The sequence below is a fragment of the Pavona decussata genome, unplaced genomic scaffold, assembly GCF_977016875.1.
Source record: "Pavona decussata unplaced genomic scaffold, jaPavDecu1.1 SCAFFOLD_69, whole genome shotgun sequence".
Classification (NCBI taxonomy): domain Eukaryota; kingdom Metazoa; phylum Cnidaria; class Anthozoa; order Scleractinia; family Agariciidae; genus Pavona; species Pavona decussata.
The window spans coordinates 1,181,673-1,206,434 of NW_028145488.1; the positions used below are offsets into that span (position 1 = coordinate 1,181,673).

Genomic DNA, 24,762 nt, shown 5'->3' on the forward strand with positions numbered 1-24,762 from the left:
TTGTGAGAGACGCCAAAATTAACCTTTAGGAATTTCCCTCCTAGCTGCAGCACTTGATTTCCATGTATTTTTGGTACAAAGAACCCGGCTTAAAGAGTCGAACTTCGAAAGAACCTCAAAGAACTTGTTTTTTTGGACACAAAATGCAGAAACCAACAAAATGTAAAACTGTCGTGCTCAGCCAATCAGGAGCGAGTATTTTCGCCGCTCGACCAATCAGGAGTAAGTAATTTGCCCTCAGTGAAAGGAACATTACGAAAAACTGCCCTCTGTTACAACAAATCAGCATTCAGTAATTTTGCCCTCTGTTTTACATTGTTATTGTCGATGAGTAGTAAGCTGCATATGCATTAAAAATGTACTATATAACTGCAGAATTGATGAGGAAATCATAAGGTTATTACGTTCATACAATAAGCAGACTTCTATTGTGGAGCTCCGCTTTTAGGCTTGGCTAAATATATATATTACAAACACAGATGGTCCAAAAATACTTTCACCTTCACCGGAATCATATTAATCCTGCATGCAATCCTCAACTCATGTCGACAACAAGTCAAATTGAGGAAAGTACACAAGTTTGCCGTGGGAGTTTACGTATCCTGTTTTTTGACCGATGAATCAGCTAAATATTCCATGCAGGCGAGGAAATTGAAACACGGCGATTTACCATTTTCTTCCACGATAACTCCCTTAGAAAAGTCACTTTTTAAAACAAGTTTTGCTCAGGCAGCATATACCCATCGGTGGCGTGATAAATCGCAATTACAATGTCTTTTGTTTTGTGGTAGACCCTGTTTTAGCATATTTTTACTTATATTATTCTATTTAGCTTTGCCATGCCAGAAATAATCACAAACACAAAGGGCAAAAAAGAGACAAAACCTGGCTTAGGAAACACTATAGCTTAGGCCTCGACCAGTACTGAGAGAAAACCATCATGGATTTAACAGAATAGGTGGATTGTATTGCCGTCATGTTGGTGGGAAAAACAAAAAGAAATTTGCTCATACAGTTTGCATAAAAATGGAAGTTAACTCCCAGAAGAGAAAAATATTATTGTTGCTATCCACTAACATGGCCGCCCTGACGCCACATGCAAACCTTTAATAGCTGAGACTCTTACGAGTGTACACTCCAAGCGAATTTGGTGGCTGGTTAGTGTTTTAGTTTTCAAGTTCCATGGAACTTTTCATTTGTTGTAAAACAAGGAAACATTTGCCTTGAACTGAAGATTTGCAGTAGCTGATGAGAAATTATTTAGAGTGTTTGTCTCACGCCGGGCTGCTTCGAGCTTTTTTGGTTCCTCAGTTAAAACTCGTAATAGCCTACCCTTGTCTCTCTTCAAAACAAGACCGAAGTATTAAACTTTTTAACAACAGAAGTAGTAATATCGGCTAGTTTTCATCACTTTACCGCACTCTCATGCTGTTGCATAGTAATGGGGGTTTACTTAACCTCGCTCTCATGATGACGTCACGCAATACCGGTAGTGGGTGGAATTGTGCCCAGTCTCCTCCCGAGTCTTATACACCAGAATTCAAACTGCCAACAAAAATTTAATGACAAAACAATCCTGCAAATGACAGGGCGGGACGTGTGCGAGGTCCTAGTGACCAGCGCCCGACCTACGTAAAATAGTATTTACAAGCTTCTCCCTCCCAGCCAAGGAGTGACATCCAATAAAGCTTTACCAGAAATTCCCAAGTCAGCCACCGGATGACATATCTATAGACAGAAACTAGAGACAATTGTCCCTTACAATTCACATAATAGTTCTGCCATCTCAGCATCTTCAGGGGTGAGTCGCACCACAAAATCGCACCAGGAGAAAAAAGCTCAATTTCAAAATTAAATCGGAACTGATTGCTTACCGCCAGACACAATAATTACTTAGTTTTTTGTCAAGACTCACGCAAACTTTCGTTCGAAAAAATATTTTTTACCTCCTGGAAATAACTATTTTGTGTAGCGTTCCTGAAGGAACAGCTTTCAGCAATTGCTCGTCACTTATATCCTCAATCTGTCCTATTCGAAATTTTGAGAGAGAAGTTAACTGTCGACATTCCAGTCGAAAACTGATTTTGCTTGAGAAGCCTCTATTTTATTATAAAACAAGGGGATACCGGTACCACCCCCTCGTTTCTGACTTACCCGTACAGCTACCAGTGTTTCACCCCTGAAGATGCTGAGATGGTAGAACTATGATGTGAACTGTAAGGGACAGTTGTTTCTTTCTATAGATATGTCATCCCGTGGCTGACTTGGGAATTTCTGGCAAACCTGTTTTGGATGCCACTCCTTGGCTAGAAGGGAGGAGCTTGTAAATACTATTTTACGTAAGTCGGGCGCTGGTCACTAGGACCTCGCACACGTCCCGCCCTGTCATTTGGAGGATTGTTTGGTCATTAAATTTTTGTTGGCAGTTTGAATTCTGGTGTCTCAGACTCGGGAGCGGACTGGGCACAATTCCACCTATTACCGGTATTGCGTGACGTCATCTCATCGTCCTTCATAAATATCCAATGGGGTGAAAGTGAGGTTAGGGTAACCCTAATTACCATGCAACAGCATGAGAACGAAGTAAAGTGGTGAAAACAAGCCGATATTACTACTAACAGTTTGAAGGTGTCACATGCCGAAGAACTCAGCAGTCTTAGGTTGGAGTGGGGAGGGGGGCGGGTTCTCAGGTAAATGAGTGACAACAAGAGGTTATTCTCGTCCGTTTTGGGGATTAAAGTTTTTTGAGCCAGTGAACTTCTTTAGGTCCAGCTTAATCTCGTACCCAGATCTTACTCTGCAGTTTGACCGTGGGAGATCAGGGTACCAGATTAGGTCCAGCCAGCCTGAAAGGATATTCTTAGCTAGGGATTTGACAACTCGACCACAGATTTGCACTTCCCCATCAATTATAAACCTGAGTATCCCCTTCCCCCTGGATATACAGCTTTATAATTGTATTATTCAGTTTAGGGATGTATGAGCCTGCAGACGTCTCCTACACTCTTTTCTTTTTATAAGAATATTGTTTTTCCAGCCCTTGCTGAATATTGTTATTTTCTGCCGATGATAGGCTGAAAATATTCTTGTGAATATTCTTAGGTTTTCAAAACTCATTAATAATTCATAAGCGCATTGTCCTATCAAATGGTCGCTAAAACATTACGTGTAGTGGTTTTGAAACCCGATAAAACCTCCTCCTTATTAGTATGCGGTGTTAAATGTTTTTCTCGTATGCTAATTTCCAACGTTCACAAAAGGACAGGAATTTCACAGGAATTTTTGTGAAGCCGTTCAAAAAACTCGCAGCACGTGTTTTATTGAGTTTTAAATCCCGATAATATATTACTGCTCGTACGTGTTTTAAACATTATACAGCGTATGACATTTCCGATTTAGAATGTACTAAGGTATCAATTACAAGTGTTTGGAGTCCAGATCTGTATCGAATTGTCATTAGCATCGAACTTTTGGCTAGTGCAGGTTTCTATTATTTTGGATAGTTTTGCCGTTTAGAGAAAGGAAGATTTTCATACTCAACTGTTTAGTTAAAAACATTATTGTATTGTATTTACAAATTTTCAACACAAAAAAAATATTTTCTTTTCAAATCTCGGCCTCGGGTTTATTGTTAAAAAATCCTCAAATTTCGCAAATTTTAGTCTCAATACTCTTATAAAATAAATTCTTATAAAAAAGAGTGTATTTCCTTTGTTGCACTCGGACTCGAAACCCTTTTCTGAGTGCAACAAAAGAAATAGCAGACGTCTGCAATCAGGCTTCCTAGCTTTTACCCCTCTATGGCATGGAGTTTTGGTCTGATGCCCACATTCCGGAAATAAAAAGTAACAAAGCGAACAAACTGATGACAACATCATGGCATCTCTGAAAGAATGCGGAGAAATAGCCCATGTAAATTAACGGCCACAAGAAGTCGAGACTCGGTAGTTACACTCCTTTATAATTCATCTCAATTCATTCACTCATTTTTTAGTGTTCGGCAGTCTCGGCCCTTTTGGTAGATCGGGAACTTTGATGGAAGTATACTATCTCGAGAATTCACGCAAGAAAATAGGCGACTGTCAACTGAGTCTATTACAACTTAACCAGGCTATATATGTCGCTAAAACGCATTACCGATAGCATTACAAACGGATTTGACTTTTTCGAGTAAGCTTCCTGTACTTTCCTGAAATAATTCACAACTGAAATAGGAGACAGGAAATAACGTCTTTGAAAAATTTAACGCCAAAAAGTTTGACCTGTCCAAGTAAGATCTCTCGAAATGTTACATAACATTACTACATCATGTGACCTTTTCGTCCCGGGGCGGGAAAGGGGGTTCTCGCAGGGCTGATTGTCGAAAATTTTGAAAAGAACCCCGAAAAGGTTCCAGAATTTTGCTTTGTAGGCGCGTGGTCTGAACAAATTTTTACCCCTTTGAGATACCAAATCAGTTGACTGACATGTACTTCTTGTTATATTATTCGGCTTAATACCCTGAAAGGTACCACCATATGCTTACCCCTGTCAGAAGTAATAGGTGGTTTTCACCTCACACATCGTCACGCAAGTGAAAAAATAAAATCCTCAACCATTCAATAGATAAAGTCAAGAAATTGATATGTTGTAGAGGAGTGACACATAAACAACGTGTGAAAGCCACAGGGCTGTGCGATATCTCCTAATCGAGTTATTCGAGAAAATGTACCACGGAAAATTACAGAGTTTAGTATGGGACGCCATGTTGGTGCCCCGTCTGATGGGCACCAACATGGCGGCCGGAAACCAGCAAAAACATCTGGAGTTTACCTTGGCTATTTCAAAGCCTTTCTTCTCTCTGCTGAACTTTCACACATTGACATGTACGCTTCTATTACATGTTAGCTGATCAGACCTAAAAAAAAAACGAGGCCAATCGATGTTTTCATGTACGTGACATGTTTAGAGCAGCAATCTTTCTGTCACGCACTGCGCAAAAATCTCAAATTCAAACTGCTCTATTTTCAAAACAAAGAATGCTATCCTGCTGAAAACAAGCAAGCCGATGGAAATTTAGATTTTCTTATATGTGATGAAGATAAAAACCCAAAATTGTGTTTAGTTATGATTTTCAGTTTTTTATGACGTCATGTGAAAACCAAGAATTATTGATTTTAGCACCCTAAGTGGTACCAACCACGAATTCTATTTTCTTAAAGGTACAACGCTCACCTCCGTCACCCTTATTTTGGGGTCACCCGCTCTAGCTTTTGTTCTCAAGCTTCATTCGAACTTTCACTAGACAATTCAATTGATAAATGAAAACCATAAAAATTTGTTATGCATGGCAACAACCATCAATTTGACAAAACAGATACCTGCTTTCAAATTTCTACGTTCTGAAATAACATTTTTAACACCGAATTCGTCAGTAAAATATTTCACTATGTACGTTTCCATGGCCACTGAATGCACCGTGCCGAGAAAGATGGCGACTGGTACATTTACCCATAATTCTTAGCGTATAAAATCCCTAAAAGGGCTGATTAAAGTGCACAGAAAAGTTCTGATGTCACACCTGACGCTCAGACATGCACAATGTTGTTAGTACAAGGACAAATTTCACAAACAAAATTTGGCTTTCTATGTGCCTATTGGTTGTGTTAGGTTCGTAAGGTATTGTTGTAAAACGTATCGTCGCCATCTTTTTCCTTACAGTGGATTGTAGACTGTCCAACTTTATAAACCAGTTAAAAATGGGAGGAGGTGGGGGGGGGGGGGGAGGAGGAGGTGCATGATTCTGCGTTACGCAATGACTTCTAAAAAAAAGACCTTCTTATACAGTTAGTCGCTTCGCTTTATTCCGATGCCAATTCCAAGATGGTTACCATCTTGGCGGACATCTTAAGTCGTTTCACGCGTCACTCAACTGTCTCTGTCAGTTTTTAAAGCCTGACTGTTGACGCAAACTATTTCGTTGCATGACTATTGCGGGAACAACCTCCGGGCGAATTGTAGCCTCAGAAAACTTGGTGGTCTTAAAAGCCTGTGTTTTCCTGCCATAAAATGGAGTTTCATCGCAAACTCTGTTTTGCAGCTCTTCTCGCTGTAATACCTCATGTGGTTACAGGTAAGCAAAATTGTGTTGATGTCAACGTTGGTCCAGCTTTAAATCGGAAAAAAACAAACACAAGCTTTTCTCTTTGCGCACCACGTAATGTTCGTGTGGACTGCTTGGCATATTTCACAGCTTTTTTCATTTTTTTACCGTTAAACAACTGTCCAAACAACTTGGTACTGTAAATTTTCATGTACTCATTTTTGATAGTAACTTTCTATGATGGCCTACAAGTTATCCATAACGTACTTTTTTTAAGTTATCTAAGGCTTGATGTTCGACTGTTACCTCTACTCTGTCAGTCCGCTCTGTTGATTCTCAGTTACATGCTGCTAGGCATGAACGTCTTTTAAAACAAATCAGTTTACATGATACTAGCGCTAGTCGCTTTTGAAACTTGTACAAAGATTGAGAATTTTTGTGGTGTCTAAGGGGAGGTATTGCTCCGTTTTTTACTGTTTATATCTTTAGATGGCTCCGTTCCATATTGTGTCAGAAAGACCGCGTAGCTATGAATAGGGAAGTGATGTTTCATTTCAGCTCAAGATTTAACTCTTCTTTAATTTACACTTTATCTGCTTGATGCAAACTTCAGCAAGATTTTGTGAATGAAATTCAAAGACAATTTGACTTGGCGTGTAAAAATAAAAGCAGGGAAACTGTGCCCCAGGAGCTAATGTAATGAAATTCTTCTAGATATTTGAAGGAATATTTTTGGTATTTATGATCGAAGAAATACAGGTTTTTCTCAAACAGGAAGTGGCTCAGAGATATTTTGACGGACAAATGGTTTTTGAAATAAATAAGTTACCGTATCCTGGATAACGTTTTTGGGACCTTCTGCTTGTTTTAAGACAATTCCAGGGGAGGAAAACCCTAGTTTTAACCATTCGTCTATTGAGAGTATTAAAAGGCAAGAATAATTTTCATCGGCCACCAACAATATAAACGAAAAGATCCTCTCTTGGAAAATTCATTATTCATCCGAATTTTCACCCGGTTGCTAGCAGCTGTTGATGTCAGGTTTCCCGGTGTTGTGCCCGACAAAAATTTGACCGTAATTGTATTAAAACTATATTCTTCCTTCATTCTGTTAACTCAAACCCGAATGCACAGCATCGAAAACTTCAACATCATACATTTGTACTGGCCGTTGAAACAACTTCCGCCTTTGTGTTCGTTGTTCACCGCCGTGGCTCAGTCGCATGTTACTAACTTCCGGACAAAAAGTCAATTAATAAGGAAAATTAAAATTGAAATTAAACTCAGCGAGCTCACTTTCTAGTAAGAACTTGGCTCAGAGTGAAAGGGACAACATTAAACTCTTTTACTTTCCACTACTTTACATTGCATTACATTACGTAAATAGGCCTTATCACGGTTTTCGACGACTTTTTGACGAGAAGGCAAACACGTCTTGATATAACCGTGTTTGTATGGAAATCCGATGTCAAATAATTTTCATAAAACATCGCTTCTGAAAAATTCATTCAAATTCAAAACTGATGTTTTCGTTGGCGTTGCCATCTTACGTTCGTAAGGTGCCAAATGTCTAATTAGCAACCCCCTCCCCCCTATCCGCCCCTTTTATAACTCTCCCTTTGTTAGACCTAAGATTAATACGTCCTCGGAAGAGCTAAATAGAAGGCATTCAGTATGCTTATGTTATTTGATGTTGTTCTCATTGCTGTTATCATTAGAAGTCCATATTTAGGTTTCTGTATCATCAGAAGAATTGTTATTTGAGGGAATATTCTAAAGATGGATAAAAAATATATTAAAGGCGAAGTCGTGGAATAATGGGAACTGGTCTTAATTAGTAACAGGAATTCGCGAATAAGGGCATGATTTGACCCCTCTGAGTATACTGACTGTAAAAATGATCGAAGTGGAACTTATTAACTCAAACATTTTGTCTTGGTTTGTGACAGGCTACTGTACTGATCTGGATCTTGGAATTCAGAGAGTTTCAATCCCAGATGACAGCATAACAGCTTCCTCTGAACTAAATGTCAACACACCAGCCAAGAATGGCCGATTGAGCTACACAGCAGGATCATCATGGTGTGCGTCCACAAATGATAGTAATCCATATCTACAGATTGATCTACAGACACTTCATATCATCTGTGCTGTGTCAACTCAGGGGAATTTCCAAGGAGATGACTGGGTAAAGACATACACCTTACAGTCATCCAGAGATAACATAACGTGGAGAAATTATGAAGATAGTGGTTCAATTAAGGTGAGCTTCAGGATACAGGAAGCGCGACTACTGCATCCAAGGGACGCCTAAAACTGGGAAGGCCAGTTCAGTTTCATACGCGATGGTATATCACGTTCGACATTCAAATCCTAGCAGTGTGCAGAATGTTTGTCCCATGAACCTAGTTTAATGGCCTTAGCTCCCACGAGTCTCCTGTAGCTCAGTGGTAGAGCATCCGAACTAGTCAGTAATCGGAAGGTCTTAGGTTCGACTTCTGATAGGGGCACTCGGATTTCTTTTTTCCGAGTATGGCTGTGTCACTTTCTAGCATAATACATCATTTGCATTCATTCACCGGGCTGAAATATACCATCACATTTCTTTCATATAGCACACGTTCGACATTCAAATCCTAGCAGTGTGCAGGATTTTTGTCCCATGATCCTAGTTTAATGGCCTTAGCTCCCACGAGTCTCCTGTAGCTCAGTGGTAGAGCATCCGAACTAGTCAGTAATCGGAAGGTCTTAGGTTCGACTTCTGATAGGGGCACTCGGATTTCTTTTTTCCGAGTATGGCTGTGTCACTTTCTAGCATAATACATCATTTGCATTCATTCACCGGGCTGAAATATACCATCACATTTCTTTCATATAGCACACGTTCGACATTCAAATCCTAGCAGTGTGCAGGATTTTTGTCCCATGATCCTAGTTTAATGGCCTTAGCACCCACGAGTCTCCTGTAGCTCAGTGGTAGAGCATCCGAACTAGTAATCCGAAGGTCTTAGGTTCGACTCCTGATAGGAGCACTCGGGTTTCTTTTTTCCGAGGATGCCTGTGACACTTTCTAGAATAATACATCATTCTCAATTATTCACCAGGCTGGAAATATACCATCACATTTCTTTCAGCTTACAACTTGTTGTGATACTCCGGTCTCGTTACAACGCTCAAAAAAGTTCAGGCGTGTTCTTTTGTATTCTTTAGCGAAAGAGACAATCTAAGTCCGTAATTCAACAGAGTCACTTAAATACAAATCCAATTACAACTAACGTTATTTAACTTATTTTGCCTATTTACAACAGGATAGCGACAATAATAACAACAATCTCTACTGAAGGGTTAATGTAAAGTAAAGAAAAGCTGAACTTAAAAATCTGGCAAAAAGTTTGGATAATCTAAATAGCTCTAAGGATAATAGAGTGGATGGCCAAAAACTATTAACAAGGTTGAGAAAATAATTAAAAAGATATCATTCATTTAATTGTAATAAAAAAAGTAAGACTTCCTGTATATTGAAGTTAAATTTTATAAGGATTATAAGTGTTAAGGATTATAAGTGTTCGTGTAAATCAGAAATATATAAATTAACTGAAAAGAAAAATGCTGTCAGAAGACAACTTGAAGAAAATTATCATATTTTGTTTATTTTTCCCCAAAATTTCAGATTTTCCAAGGAAATGGTGACAGGAATACCGAGCATAAGAATTTAATTTGGGATGGAATCTTAACAAGATGGCTGCGATTCGTGGGAAAAACAAGCCACAACAAGTTCTGTATGAGGACAGAGGTTTTTGGAGTGAAACAAAAACCAGGTAAAATAACAATAGTACTTCTCCGGGTCTTGTTCCGGTCAATGACGCTTTAAAAAAATATAAAATAATTTTTCGTAGCTTTTGAATTCGTGCTGCTTGTATACTTAATTTCTTTTCTTTAGTGGTGAGTAATCGGCAGATACGAGGCATTCTGAAAGAAGATCCATAACTTTAAGAGATATCCATTACGTACTGAGCAATTTGTGTAAAAATCGGCTTTTTACAATTACTTGAGAATGTTAACAGATGTTATAGGAGGATTTGCCACACTTTCATTCATATTCAATGACGTTTTTTTCCGTCCGCATGCAACATCATGACATATCAGAAAAGATAAAATTTCAGTACAAATTCTGGTTGCCTGAGTATTTTGTTAAATGTAACCTTTCTATGAATAAAGAATAGCAAAGGATAGTATATTGAAGATAAATGAAGCAGTTCAAACGTCACAATAGACGGCCAGCTGACTTTAAAGGGCGCGGTGGTGTGGACTATTGATAGGGCGGTCGGAAGATCAGATCCCGAGGGTCGTTGGCTCGAGGATAAAGCTGGTTCATTGCTGTGTTGTTTCCAGTTAGACAATAGTTTAAGAGTCAAGTCCAAGCAACAACCGTGGACGATAATCCTGCTGGTATACGTTGGATCAATTGTAGATCTGATCGGCTTTAAAAAATACAAATGATAAAAGAAGCAGAGACCGATACAACGTAGAATTACGGTTTAAAGGTTACTATATTTCGGCTGGCCAAACCAGCCTTCTTCAGGTATAATGAAAATTTACATTGGGACACACGCTTATATAGCTGACAAATATTTGCGCAATAGCGGAACTACGTAAAACTAAATTGATTGACAGTAAATATGAAGCAAATGAAATAATAGTAACAAAAAATAAAAAAATAATAAAAGGAAAAAGCTAGTACATTTCTTCGCGAATATTAAGGCCATGTGGAGAGAGTGTTCTGCCTTTTGAGATTAAAAAGGCTTCCCTGGCCTTACAGATTGAGTCTCGGTTAGAGTAGACTTTTTCTATGGGGATTAATTGCATGTCGTTAGCGGTGTGGTTAGGAGCGGTGAGGAAGTGTTCTGCGGCTGTGGTGGGTTTAGATTTAGTGTTAGGGTTATCTATGGTGCGGCGGTGTTCATTAAAGCGGTCTTTTAAGCGTCGTTTAGTCTCTCCTATGTATTGTAAATTACAGCGGTTACATTGGATCATGTAGATTAGATTTTTAGTTTCACAGGTCAGGTTAGATTTGATAGGGCGCGTTTCACCAGTGGAAAAGAAGGTGTAGTTAGTGAGACCATCGGAAATGTATGGGCAAGTGGCGCAATTTTTACCGCAACGATAGGAGCCGGAAGGGAGTTGTGGGTGGGGATTAGTCGAGTTAGATGAAAGTTTAGCCGAAACCAGTAAGTCACGTAGGTTCGGAGATCGTCTGAAAGCCACAACAGGCAAATTTGGAAAAACCTTTTTGCAGCGGTCAGACGAGTGCAGTAAATGATAATGTTTTTTCATGATGTTGGAGATGTGAGGAAGCGATGGGTTAATAGTCGTAATAAAAGGTACACGCGTAGGTTTGTTCATGTCTTTAGTTTGTAAAGCGAGTCTGCGTGGGATGTTGGCGGCACGTTGTATTTGTTTAGTGACAAAGTTTCGTTTGTAGCCTCGTTTGAGTAGGTATGTAGTAAGTTGTGCAGTGCGTATATTAAACGTTTCGTCAGTAGAACAAATACGTCGTAAGCGGAGTGCTAGACTGAAAGGAATAGCATTTTTTGTATGCAGGGGATGGCAAGATGAATACAGTAGATGTTGGTGTTTGTCTGTAGGTTTAGTGTACAGGTCAGTGTTGATGTTACCGTCGTTCGTTAAAGAAACATTAACATCAAGGAAAGATACGTTAGTAGAAGAGTGCGAGCTAGTGAATTTAATGGTAGGGTGAATGTTGTTAAGATAATCGATGAAGATTTTTAAGTTATCCAGACCTTCAGTCCAGATCATAAAAATATCATCAATATAACAAAACCACATGTGAGGGTGAAATGGGGCATTTTTCAAAGCATTCGCTTCAAAATGGCCAAGAAAAAGGTTGGCAAAAGAGGGGGCCATTTTAGTACCCATGGCTGTGCCGTGGATCTGAAGGTAGTGGTCATCGTTAAAAGAAAAATTATTCATGGTAAGAATCATGCGAATGAGGTCACAGAGTGTGCCAGTGGGAATGTTACTATGAAGGCGAGTACGTAGGAAATGGTCACAAGCATTAATACCTTCGTTATGTGGAATATTAGTGTATAAAGATGAGACATCAAGTGTGACTAACAATGAATTAGAGGGTAGCTTACCGATGGTAAGAAGTTTGTTAAGGAAGTCATTAGTGTCTTTAACAAAGGATGGTAACAGTTTTATATATTTTTAACCATGCTGCTGAAGGACAACATGAACAGATTATTTAGACAATAAACTTTGCTTCTCGTTGTCTTTCTTCACTCAGGTGCATAAATGGGTACCGGTGACATACGTCCAAATTTCTGCGTGTATGTAATTAGACCGTCGCTTTTCTCGCCGCATTCCCCGACCCTCGCGCACACCGCTGTTTAGATTTCAGTTTTGCTAAACATGTTTGGTAGCAAATAAATAAGATCGTCGTCATATATTTGTTCAGCTTTAATACGTATTTTTCTATTTCGCAAAATATTATGATATTTTATTATAAATGTTATAGTATTTCCTTGTTGTATTTCGTCTCAGCTTGAATACTTATTTTTGTATTTCGCACAAATTCAAGACTCGCTCAGACTTCTTGCGTCACCGTACACATTCGAAACGCACTTAAAATATAACTACAGTTGACGTACTCCATGCCAATTAAATTGCTGTTTGATTTTTAACACAGAAAACATTGCTTTTGGCAAGAGCACATCCCAATCTTCGACCTATAGTGACGGTACATCAGACAAAGCAGTGGATGGAAATTCTGACGCAAATTTTAAGAATGGACACTGTTCACACACTCTGGAAAACAATCCCAGTTGGTGGCGAGTGGACCTGGGCTCAGATCACGTGCCAGTATTTGAAGTGCGCATAGTCAATAGGCTTTGGTGGACTATTAACACGGTGGGGCGCATGAGAAATAATGACTACAAAATAACATTAGGTGAGTACTTTTGAAACAACCTGTTTATCATGAGGCAATTGATGAAGTCATTGAGTAAACAATGATGGAAAATCACAACACCAACTGTAAAAAAACATTCAGTTCACCAAGGGAGCGGCGGAGCGCGCGGAGCCATATTGGTAAGAAAAATTGGTAATGCATCGATGCCAGAAATGTTGGTAAGGTTATGATGCACTTCCGTCCGCCCGTCCGTACGTCTTTTTCTGTCACAGCGCCACAGGAAAACCAATGCAAATATGGAACTAAAACGAACTGAAATCGCGCTCAATCGCTCCAAAAACAACATAGGAGAAAGAACATCAGACAAGGGAGTTCAGGTAGGGATATTTTAATTGAAAATTCGTTGGCATTTTTAAATTGAAGTAGGAATCGTTTTTGTCCCATACAAATCCTTATAATTTCGCCGTTACGCAATGCTCGCCGTGACGCTCAAGTTACAACACTCGCGCAAAGGTCACTGCCTATTTCTCTCATAGAGCTTGGGGTACCTGTGGTGTAACTGGATGCCAAAGTTTATTCGGGGTCAGACTGCACGTGCCAGTCTATAATTAAAGTGCGCATGGTCAATAGGACGTTCTGGGGTGTCAAGACCACAAAATAAGGACTTATGCGGAGACGACGACGCCAACGAAAACGGAACTTAAAAATTTATTTCGCGTTTTCTGAATAATTTGTGTGTAATCTAGATTTAGTTTGTGCAATGTGACCGAACTATCTAGAAACTTACGCCGTAAGTTCAGAAAGAGAAATGTACTTAAGTGTATAACGCACGTGTAGAGCCAGTATTTTGCTAATTAAAACTATTGTTTTCTGATGTTCTCGTTGCCGTTGTCGTCGTCGCTGCTTAAGATCCCTGATAACTTTAGGTGAACACCTTTGCAATAATCTGTTAAACAAAAGGCCTGACCAGATTTATTAGAAAGCTCCAAATCAAAGTCTGTAATAGAAGAAGGCTATAAAAACTCAATTAAAGCAAGTAAACGGAAATATCGCGGAAAGCTGATGGACTTGATTTGATTGACTTGTTGCGAAATAGACACCGCAGTGTAATGTTCACCGTCTGAGGGTTAGCTTACAAGGCTGCTAAGAACGCTGCCTCCTTTTGTTAGTGCGCATTCGTTCTGCGTAACAGAGGATGGTCCGAAAAATGAGTTTTTTTTCTTTTTCTTGTTTTGCCTCGTAATAGAAACGTATTTCGTTTGGCTAATAATTACGGAAGGAGCAGAGCTGTGTTTTGTTCTGAAGAAATGCTTATTTTTTAACTAATTTAAAGCTCGGTTTTAAGAGTTATTGTCACCAAGATGACGAAAAGATAAAAAAAAAATCTCTCCACCACATCCCTCCTCTCCAATCATCCGGTTATAATTTATTTTCCTATTTTTTTAGTTGTCGTTATTATTTGTGTTCTTTTTGACATTTTTTATTTTGCTACCCCACAAATTAATTCAGCCGTTAATCTGTTTAAATTCATCGCTGCGTTTTTGAAATTTTTAAGCTTGATTGACATGCACATATGTTGCCAACTTCACAACGCAGTTGCTCGCAGTTGTCTAAATTTATATTTTGTACCCTTAGTTTATTTGCTGCTTCACCAGGGACCCGTGTTTAAGAGTTGGTCTTGATAACCATCGGCTGTGACTACTTTTAAAATAACGATGTAATATATTTAACTAAATCGATCACACTAAATAAATGGAAGTAGCTCTTTAAGAAAACTGATGATATTATAATACCGCTGAAAGTTTAGCTGATAAGGTTATTCTTAAATTGCAGGTAACCTGAAAAGTGTGGCAGCCAATCCTGAATGTGTGGGACGGTACAGTTTTACAGATTTTATAGCATCAGCTGTGTGTTACGACAATCCACTAAGGACCGGACGATATGTCGGGATCATGACTACAAAAAAACAGTTTCTTCTGCTATGCGAGGTGGAAATTTACTCACGAGGTAATTTACCGTCATTAAGTCGACAACGATACGTTAAACTGGTCTTCAATAGTGTTGCGGGGACTACTGTTTCTCAGGTTGTACTATAACAACGAAAACCAATCTACTTGTAAGGGGCCTAGATACTTCCAGTTCTTTTTTTTTTTTTTTTTACTGAATAATCGCATGAGATAAGTTTAATTTACGAATTAACTCTAGACTTGTTTAATAATAATGGACATAATGATGGCTGTTTGTGAACGAAATCTACTTTACGAAGAAATGCTAGTGTTGCAGCGGCATTCTTCATGAATGAACTCTTTTGTTTTGGAACATTTTTTTGTGTGTCACGCTTGCATGTCGTTTTCATTATTATTCTGTTAGTTTTTTCTGAATAACTTTGTCTATTGTTCCTTAGTTCATTAGTATGAATTCGCGTCTTTGCTTTTTATTCATTCTCGTTTGTGCTTTGGAGGATACAGTTTTAGGTTTTGCGTTTTTCCTACATCGCTTCGTTTGTCCGTTTTAAAGGCCATATAACGTTTGTAAGTATTATTTTTTGGCTCGTCATTTCTGCTTAGTTTGTTATTTCTATATTCTTGTGTTTTGGTTCGTCCTTTTGCTGTAGTAACTTGTATTTTCCTTGTTTATTTCTCTAGCAACCGTATCGAATATTGCTTTCGCATCGTTTATCGTAACGTTTACCTCATCGGATATTTGACATTAAAGAAGTTAAGAAACGCGTTGGAGCAATGGTTTTTGGCCCCTTCAGCTAGAATGTTGTACGACCTCAGCCCGAAAATAAAAAAAAAAATCATTAAAACAATCCCGTAGGAAAGGTCTGTTAATCTCGCATTTTCCCACCCTCCTCCGCATCTTGACTCACCCTATGCTACTTGCGAATAACTAATTTACAAAATTAATTAAGCGAGAACATTCGCAAGAAAGACACTAAGAGAAGCTGAGGGCCTTTTCATATGAGCGTGGTTACCGGGCTGGCCCTGTAGGCGGGACGAATTTTGTCTTCTTTTCATATGGGAAATTTAATCCTGGTTACCGAGATGAAAAATGTCCTAAAGGCCCAAAATACCCGTGGACCCGCGTTCCGACTTAACAACATTTATTCAGGACGCCTCAACACAAATACAAAAACATCCTGAATAGGGAAATCGGGAGGTTAACCCTGTATAAAAACAATTTCCCTGAATTGTCAGCGACCTTACAAGCCGCATGCTTAGTTAAAATTGTTTCGTTCCGGTCCAGTGGTGGTTGGACACGGTCCGCAAAGCATGCTGGGGCGAGTTGGCGGTTCGAGGTCAGTTGTAACAAACCTTGGTGCTGTGCGGATCTCAAGAAATGACAAATTTTTGCTTTAAAAAGGCAGAAAATCGGTTAATTCGGCAATTTATTCGATAAGTTTTCTCCGGTTACCGTTAGCGCACATCGACTGACTAATTTAACGCTCAAAACGTTGGGTTTACACGGCGATCCTAACGATCGATCGATCGAAAGCCGGTACAGCCGAAACTGCTCCATGTAATCAGTGCAATTACCACTTCCATACAATTGCAAAATCAATCCTGTCGTCCTTCTATGAAATCGTACCTTTTGAATTATAATGTACGATCACGGGCTCGAAAATCTGACATTGAAGTATTCAGAGTTCATAACTACTGGAATCCAATGCTGGTGGAAATAGCCGAATATTATAATACGAAACGAAGTAAACAAGGATTGTAGGGAAATGAAGATTTTCACGGCCTTACTGGATAGGAATTTCGTTTAACCATTTTGTATACTGGTTGCCAATGAGACTGGGACACCGACATGGAAAAAAGCCCTCACACAAGTTCAGCTTGCAAGAGTCATAGATTTTAGCCACACAGGAGTACTAAATATATGTTTGATATAACAAGTTCTTCAATAATAATTTGTTTTATTACATCACATGTTGCATGAGGGAAATGAAAACATCAAATTGATCTTGAATGAAATAAGTCAAAAACCTTGTAAACAACGCCAAATACTCTACCTTCCTTTACTGGGCAGACCCTTACTTTGTATGAAAGAGTCAGTGTATTTGATCAAGGTGAGGGGCCCTGGGTGCAGCTCCCTCTTTAATTATATATTTAAAAGAAAATAAGGCCTTTTAATACAAACATCAATACACAAAACAATGTTATGGAGATTATGCATATTAGTACCCTCAAACATAGAGAGTGTGAAAGCCAAATAGTAAGGTGGTAAGGAATCACAAATGAACAATAAAAATTCAGAGTAAGTACAAATAGCTGCTCAAAAATGATTCCATAGTCCAACAAACTATGATAGCACACAATATAAAATTATTGACTTCACAAAGGTTTTGCCCCCCCCCCCCCCCCCCTTTCCATTACTACAGTGATTCAGCCTTATGAAAAACTCCAAAAAACCTGTGAGCAATATTCCCTTTGATCTTGGAAGATTTTTAGTTCAGTACTAACAAGACAGGCTACCAACTATCAAATCTATGTTTTTACTTCATTTTAATAATAACAATCACATTAATAATGAAAACTGCTGAACATATTGCATATGTAATTCATAAATTGGCAAAGGGGCACAGTATTATAGTCACACTAGATGTTCTCCTCTCCTTTACAAGTACTAGTCACTTTAAATCTACAACATATCCATTATAATTATGTTATTGGATAATTTGGAGAAATATTGAAATACAAATTGAGGGGAAATCTGCTCACAAGGCATGCCCCCCACTCATAAACTAAGGGCCTGTTTACATCGAAGTGTATTTTGTACATTAATGTAAAGGTAGATGACTCGACATAGTTTGCAGAGCATACCAAAGATTTCAGCTACAGACAATAGTCAAGTACAATTGAGATCAAACTTGGCAAAGGGGCACAGTATTATAGTCACACTAGATGTCCCTCTCTCCTTAACATGTACTTGTCACTTTAAAGCCTACAACATATCCAATAATTATGTAATTGGATTGGAGAAATATTCAAATACAAATTGAGGGGAACTCTGCTCACTCTGCTCACATGGCATCTCCCCCCCCCCCCCTCATAAATTAAGGGCCTGTTTGCATCGAACTATATTTTGTACACCAACGTGAAGGTGGATGACTCCACATAGTTTGCAGAGCATACCAGAGATTTCAGCCGCTGACGATAGTCAATTACAATAATTATTGAGATCAAACTTGGAAAAGGGGCACAGTATTATAGTCACACCAGATGTCCCCTTCTCCTTTACATGTACTTATCACTTTAAATCTACAACATATCCAATAGTTATGTAATTGGATTGGAGAAATATTGAAATACAAATTGAGGGGAACTCTGCTCACAACGCATGCCCCCCCCCCCCCCCCAACTCATAGTAAACTACGGGCCTGTTTACATCGAAGTGTATCTTGAACACCAATGTGAAGGTGGATGAATCCACATAGTTTTCCGAGCATACCACAGATTTCAGCTACTGAAAATAGTCACGTGCAGTTGAGATCAAATTAGCATACATCTTTGAAGGTCATCTTGCAAATCAGCTGTGAATCCCTTTTATTAACAACACAAAATACATACAATTTATACACAATTATACACAATTATATATTTATACAATAAGCACAGAGGTAATAAGTCAAATCATCAATAGAGATTTCATATATGCTTGACTTTTGATGTAAAATACATGCCTGAAGTGACAAAAGATTTTTTTTGTATGGGAATATATGGATATATATATACAGTCAGTTAACGCATAGAGTGTATAAATGTACAGCTCAGGCATGCAAATTGTTGTACAAGCATACAAGATATACTTTAAAAGTATAAGTAGAATGTAATTTCTGCAGAACCGATTCCTAATTTATGGAACTAAGTCGCAAGTGTTTCGCCTTTTTAGTTATTAATTTTTCTGTGGATCTGTGCTTGTGATAATCCATAATATTTCTGACATTTTAGTCGACATCTACCAACAGTCCATAGCCCTGAAGCCTCAAAATTTTTGTCCTGAGGTGAAATACCAGGTCATTTAGAACAGCTGGCTAGAGCTTTCACCTGAGCTTTAGTTGTAAACCTAGGGACAAATCAAGCAAAGAGGAAAACGTCATAATAAATCTTTATGTTACATCGTGACTCGCTCATTGTTTGCTCTTCACAATTGCAGAACTTTAAACGCACATAGCAGAAAAAACAGTGAGAGGTGCGATGGGGTGCGATGCCTTAAAATCCAAGAGCAACTCTTTATTAAACAAATGGCGTAATTTTTTTTTTCTTGGAACCCCGACGATATAGCGTCAAAAAGCAAACGCGTCCATTGATCATTGCACGTGGAGAAAAGCCGCGATATTGGATAAGCTTGCGAGGAAGTCGAATATTGACGACAATAACTAAGTAAATTATGAGAAAATACAATCACTGGTCACCTACATACCTCGTCACTTGTTGAATCCTTTCATTTGGCAGAAAAGCCGTCTACACGGTGAATAAAACAATAAATAAGACGAAGCAATTATTCGCGTGAAGATCCTTCCTAAAAACGCTGGTGAAAGAATACGGTGATGTGATTGGCCAATTACTGCTACCATGATGCTCTTCGGACCGTGTCCAACCACCACTGGTTCCGGTCAGTCCCGGTATCCGGGCTGGAGTGTTCACATGGGAAAAATTTCCAGCTCGGTTACCAAGATCTCGGTAACCGGGCCAGCCCGCCTTCTCATATGAACACATCGAAATTTTTGTAAAGAAAAGAGTGGCGAGGCGAGATCTCGGAAACCGAGCCAGCCCGGTCGACCGGGCTCATATGAAGAGGTCCTGACTAACATTTTTGCCGGATTCGACGAGAGATCTGACTGATTCTGATCTTTCTTCTTTACTTTTCGGTGAGCAGATGACGGGAGAAAATACTTAAATTGCTGCGCGAATACTCTAAGGAAATCCTACTCTCACCCTAAAGTAACGTCATAAATACGCGTCACGCCTAGTGTGGTCCACTTTACAGGTCACCTGATGTGACAGAAAACTGATAAAAATAAACGAAAATGCTCTGAACAAATTCAGGGACAAAAGCCCCTCGTGCAATCACACCCTAAATCAAAAGCTTTTCTCTGAAAACATAATGCTTAACTTTTTCCAAAAACTCCAACCTTCGATTAACTCGATCTCCCCCTTAACTGGAACTAATTTTACTTCCCCTTGGCTCAAATTTACCCTGATAACTCGAGCTTCATTTTAAAAACACCGGACGGTAAACCTTAAAATGTCAGAACATCGCTAATTAATAGATACTTGAAATTCAATACCAACCTGCTAACTCGAATCCTGTCCGTTCTACCATCATGATAAGACATTGCCATGACCTTATATTCTCGCTGAGATCAAAAGTTAAAAAATTCATTACAAATCAGTACCTCACTAAGAACTGACCTGACTTCAAAAGACTGCTTTGAAGTGAAGTCGTAATGGCATTTATCTAATAGACAAATTCAAGCAAAATGGTCGACTAGCAAATAAACCTTTTATTTATCATCTTCTCCGTTTGAAGAACTTTCAAGACCTTGCGGACCGCTAAGGTGCTTCAAAAAGAAAATATATCACATTATCCAACTAATCCATTACGATTATCGCTTTTTCTTTCAAGAAAATCTGGCATTTGCCAAGCCAACGAAACAGTCTACCACTGATTGGCGCGGTGAAAGTAGCAGAGCAGTTGATGGAAACAGCAACACAAACTATTACACTGGTTTATCATGTACACACACGAATGGAATTTACCTCCAGCACTGGTGGAGAGTAGACTTGGGACAAGTTGTGCCTGTAACTGAGGTATACATAGTCAACAGAGGAGACTGTTGCGGAGCAAGATTGAACCCTTTTGAGATCAGAATAGGTATGTTGCACGTATAGCATAATCTTCCATCTCAGAAAAACTACTATAATCCTTCCAATTAGGGAAATGAAACTAAATAGCAAATAATTTCAGGGTTGTCAAATTATCAGTGAAAATGAACTTTTCGACTCCTGTAATTTCCCTTCTCCCTCGCAGACGCTCTTTTGGCTCGACACGCAATCTTTCCTCCCCAACGAGACGCCTGCTGAAACGAGGGGCACATTCCTTTCCTATTGTTAGCTTATTGTTAGCAAAGATCAGCCGGAGTCCGCGTGAAAATTGTGTATGAAAAAGCCAATCATAAGCTGCGTTTGAAAAGGCTCCCTTGTGGTGATCAATTTTCTCGGGAGTTCCCAATTTATTCCAAAGCCATGACTTAGGTTAAAAAAGAATTAAAGCAAATCTGCGAGCACTTGAAGAGTTGGTAAAGGAGGACTACAAGTACTACGAGGACTGCCAAGAACCAAACGACTACGGCAAGATTCCACTGAAACGGAGGTGAATATTATTGTGCTGATCGCACCTTGAACTCTGAAACAACGCGCCGCAGAAAAATCAATTAAATTTGCCACCTTTCGTACCACTTCTAATTCTTCGGATCTTGCCCCTGGAAAACGGTGGCGAAAGTTCTACATTATCGGAAGATTGCTAAAGTCATTAAGGTCTATTTGGATTCATTTCGCTAAACGCCGAGGAAATTTCAATTTTGTCACGGCAATTTGAACTTCGTTCACGGCAATTTCAATTTCAATTTCACTGCGGGAATTTCAGCTTCATTCACGGCAATTTCAACTTTAAATTCTTCTTTCCCGTTACCTCGTTCCCAGGGCCTTTCCGGAATGACTTTGCGGAAAGGCCCTGAGAGCCAGATTGATCACGCGGAGCGTCTCAAGATGGCGGAAGATGGGAGAATGCTTCTCGAGTCTTTGTTTTATAAAGGTTATGAGTATGAGGAAATTCTCTACATGTTAAAAAACCAACACAACATAACAATAAGTCTTAGCACACTCAAAGGAAGCTGAGGCAGTATAGCCTTCACAGAAATGGAGTGGAGTTCGATCTCCCGGCATTAAGAAACGCCATACTGGAAATCTTAGATGGTCCTGGATGTTCCGTTGGCTACCGTAGCGTTTGGCATGCTCTCCAGCGAAAAGGAATACGAGTCCCAAGAAGCGTAGTAGAAGAAATTGTTCGAGAACTAGATCCTGATGGAATTGAAGCGAGAAAAGCACACAGGCTACGAAGACGACAGTATATCTGCCCAGGACCCAATAAGGTTTGGCATGCAGATGGCTACGACAAAATAAAGCCGTTTGGCTTTCCTATATATGGATGCATAGACGGGTATAGTAGGAAAGTACTTTAGTTGTATGTCACGCGTTCTAACAACCTGCCCGACAACATAGCTGCGTATTATTTGGACGCTGTACGCGAACATGGAGGATGCCCCCTTGAATTGTATACCGACTTGGGCACAGAAAATGGAATTATGGCTGGTATACACTCTTTTTTTAGGGATGACCCAGATTCCCATAAATATGTCCCATCTCCCCGTAACCAACGGATTGAGGGCTGGTGGAGTTTCTTCAATAAAAACTGGGCATCTTGGTGGGTATCATTTTTCAAAGATATGGCTGACGCAGGCGATCTTAGTATGGTTGATCCTCTTCATAAGGAATGTTTATGGTTCTGCTTTTCAAAGGTTCTTCAGGTGGGGCTTGGTACAGTAAAGGACAATTGGAATACTCATTACATAAGAAAATCTAGGTTTGACACAGTCAGTGGAAGGCCTGATTCTCTGTTTACAATACCAGAGTTTCATGGAGGAGTTGATGGCCTTATTGTTCCTGTGCAGAGTGCTGCATTGGATTATGCTTACTCCCATCTGGTGGAGGTCAATAACGACCAGACAGATTACCATGAGTATTTTCAATATGTAATGAATGAACTGCGGCAAGCTACACCAAATGACTGGAAAGATGCTTTTAAACTCTTTAAAAGCATAACAGATGTCGCTGTCAATGGAAACTAACCTGCACTTATGAATGCCAAATAATGTAGTTTTGTATAGGTACAGTACACCAAATGTTACAGTTGATCAGATGTTGATGCAATGAGAGATGAACCCATCACATCCATCAAAATATAAAAAATAGGTATTTCATATGGTTGGCAGGGTTTATTCAAACAAGCAGTCATTAGTCATAAAAAATGACAATAATTGACAGATAGGTGAATATTAGTCATATATTACAGGACATCAGCATGGCCAGTGGTCATTTAAACAATATATCACTGACAATACACCTTCTGAGACTCTACTCACCTGAATGAAGGAATCGTATCACCATTTTCGACACATTTTGTCTGGTGTTTTTATTCCAGTTATCTTGACTTATAATTTGGTGATAACAAAGAGGGCAACATTTTTTGATGATTTACCACACCCTAATTTATGCAAAATTTGATCTACTTGGATTGCATCCTGGTAGTGTCAAAATACTCTTATTTGTTTTCAAGTCTTAAAATTGCAGAGAATTACCCTGAGAACTTTAAATGTTACATGACTATTAAGTGTTTTCTTTTTTTTTTCAGTCGCTCGCCAAAATAATTTTTTCATTTTACAGAAAGTAAATAAATTCCAAAAACCCTAGACCCAAAGTCATTCATAGAAGGAAACCTAAATAGCAATTCATTTTCCTAAAGGGATGTAAATATAAATCAAAGCAAATTTTAAAAATTGAGCATGGTATGTCACGTGACACAACAGCAACTTAAATGACAATAAAAATAAAAAACTCTGTGCAGATCTTTGGTGCTTCTAAGGAAAAACAGTACCTTGAATTTATTCTAAAAGAGACCACCCCTTCCAAATCTATTGAGATCCTTACCTTAATTTATGTGAGTAGAGCTGTAAAATCACTTGATCTCTGGGGATAGTCTTCAGTTGTAAGCTGTGTACCCATATTTTAATTGATTCATGGTATTGTACCAAACTGTTTACATTTCCAGACTTAAACATATGACTGAAATGTGGTGATTACAGTGTAAAGAAAAGTATGTGGGCTTTGACATTGCATCACTTAAAATTCACTGTAAACCTGCTACAATCTAATAGAAACAGAAACTGTCAGTTTCCTTACCAAAAAATGTTCATTTATGGTTATGTTTGAATTTCAACATCTTTGATGATCCAAATCATCATATGCGCTAACTAATATAAATAATCTCAATGTTTTGTTTTCATAATCATGACCAAATACTAGCCATCCATGGAGGGAATCTTAACTCTGTCGTAGCTTTATCCCTTTCAGCCCTCCAGGATGGCAAACATTGATGTACAAGATATATGCTAAACTTTCCTCACCAGTTTTCATACATTTCTTGTGGGCCAGTTTGGCATATAATGTTTAGCATTTTGCCTTAGAAACAACTGTTTCTGAACAAATCCTTTGTTCATGCTAGCGAACGGGTTATCCTTATTTTGTATTGATCAAGGATTCTATCTAAGTAAGGAAAATTTCATGAAGCCTACAAGGCCAAAAATTGAGAAACTAGGAGCTCAAACTGTTAAAAGTTAGGTGCCACAGTAAATATCTATGTACCCAAAGCAAATGCTTGGGTGCCCAAGGCTACCAGGACCTTGTAAGGCAACAGCCTTCTTGGTATCGTAAGGAGAAGTTAGATGTTGCTATATCTTTGGGACTGAAAGGGTTAAAAAAAAAACCTACCAGTCTTGTATGCTGTGGGAGGTTTTACAAACACAACAATAATTCAATCTGCCAAGTAAATGCCAAATAATGTCTTAAGTTCTATAACTAATGTCTATAAAGAGGAAAACTCCATTTTTATGTGCAATCACTTT

At 38.9% G+C, this 24,762-nt stretch overlaps 1 protein-coding gene and 1 pseudogene across 1 annotated transcript in view; both read left to right on the plus strand.

The window, feature by feature from the left end:
• Positions 1 to 5,933: 5,933 nt before the first annotated feature.
• LOC146477695 (uncharacterized) overlaps positions 5,934 to 24,762 on the plus strand; it is an 83,920-nt gene continuing 65,091 nt past the window's right edge. The window contains exons 1-6 of the mRNA XM_085113123.1: positions 5,934 to 6,112; positions 8,032 to 8,345; positions 9,753 to 9,900; positions 12,792 to 13,052; positions 14,847 to 15,020; positions 20,649 to 20,897. Of these exons, the coding sequence (XP_084969249.1) occupies positions 6,049 to 6,112; positions 8,032 to 8,345; positions 9,753 to 9,900; positions 12,792 to 13,052; positions 14,847 to 15,020; positions 20,649 to 20,897 (1,210 nt within the window). The 5' untranslated portion in view covers positions 5,934 to 6,048. The remainder of the gene's footprint in view (positions 6,113 to 8,031; positions 8,346 to 9,752; positions 9,901 to 12,791; positions 13,053 to 14,846; positions 15,021 to 20,648; positions 20,898 to 24,762) is intronic.
• LOC146477696 (uncharacterized) lies at positions 21,597 to 22,929 on the plus strand (annotated as a pseudogene).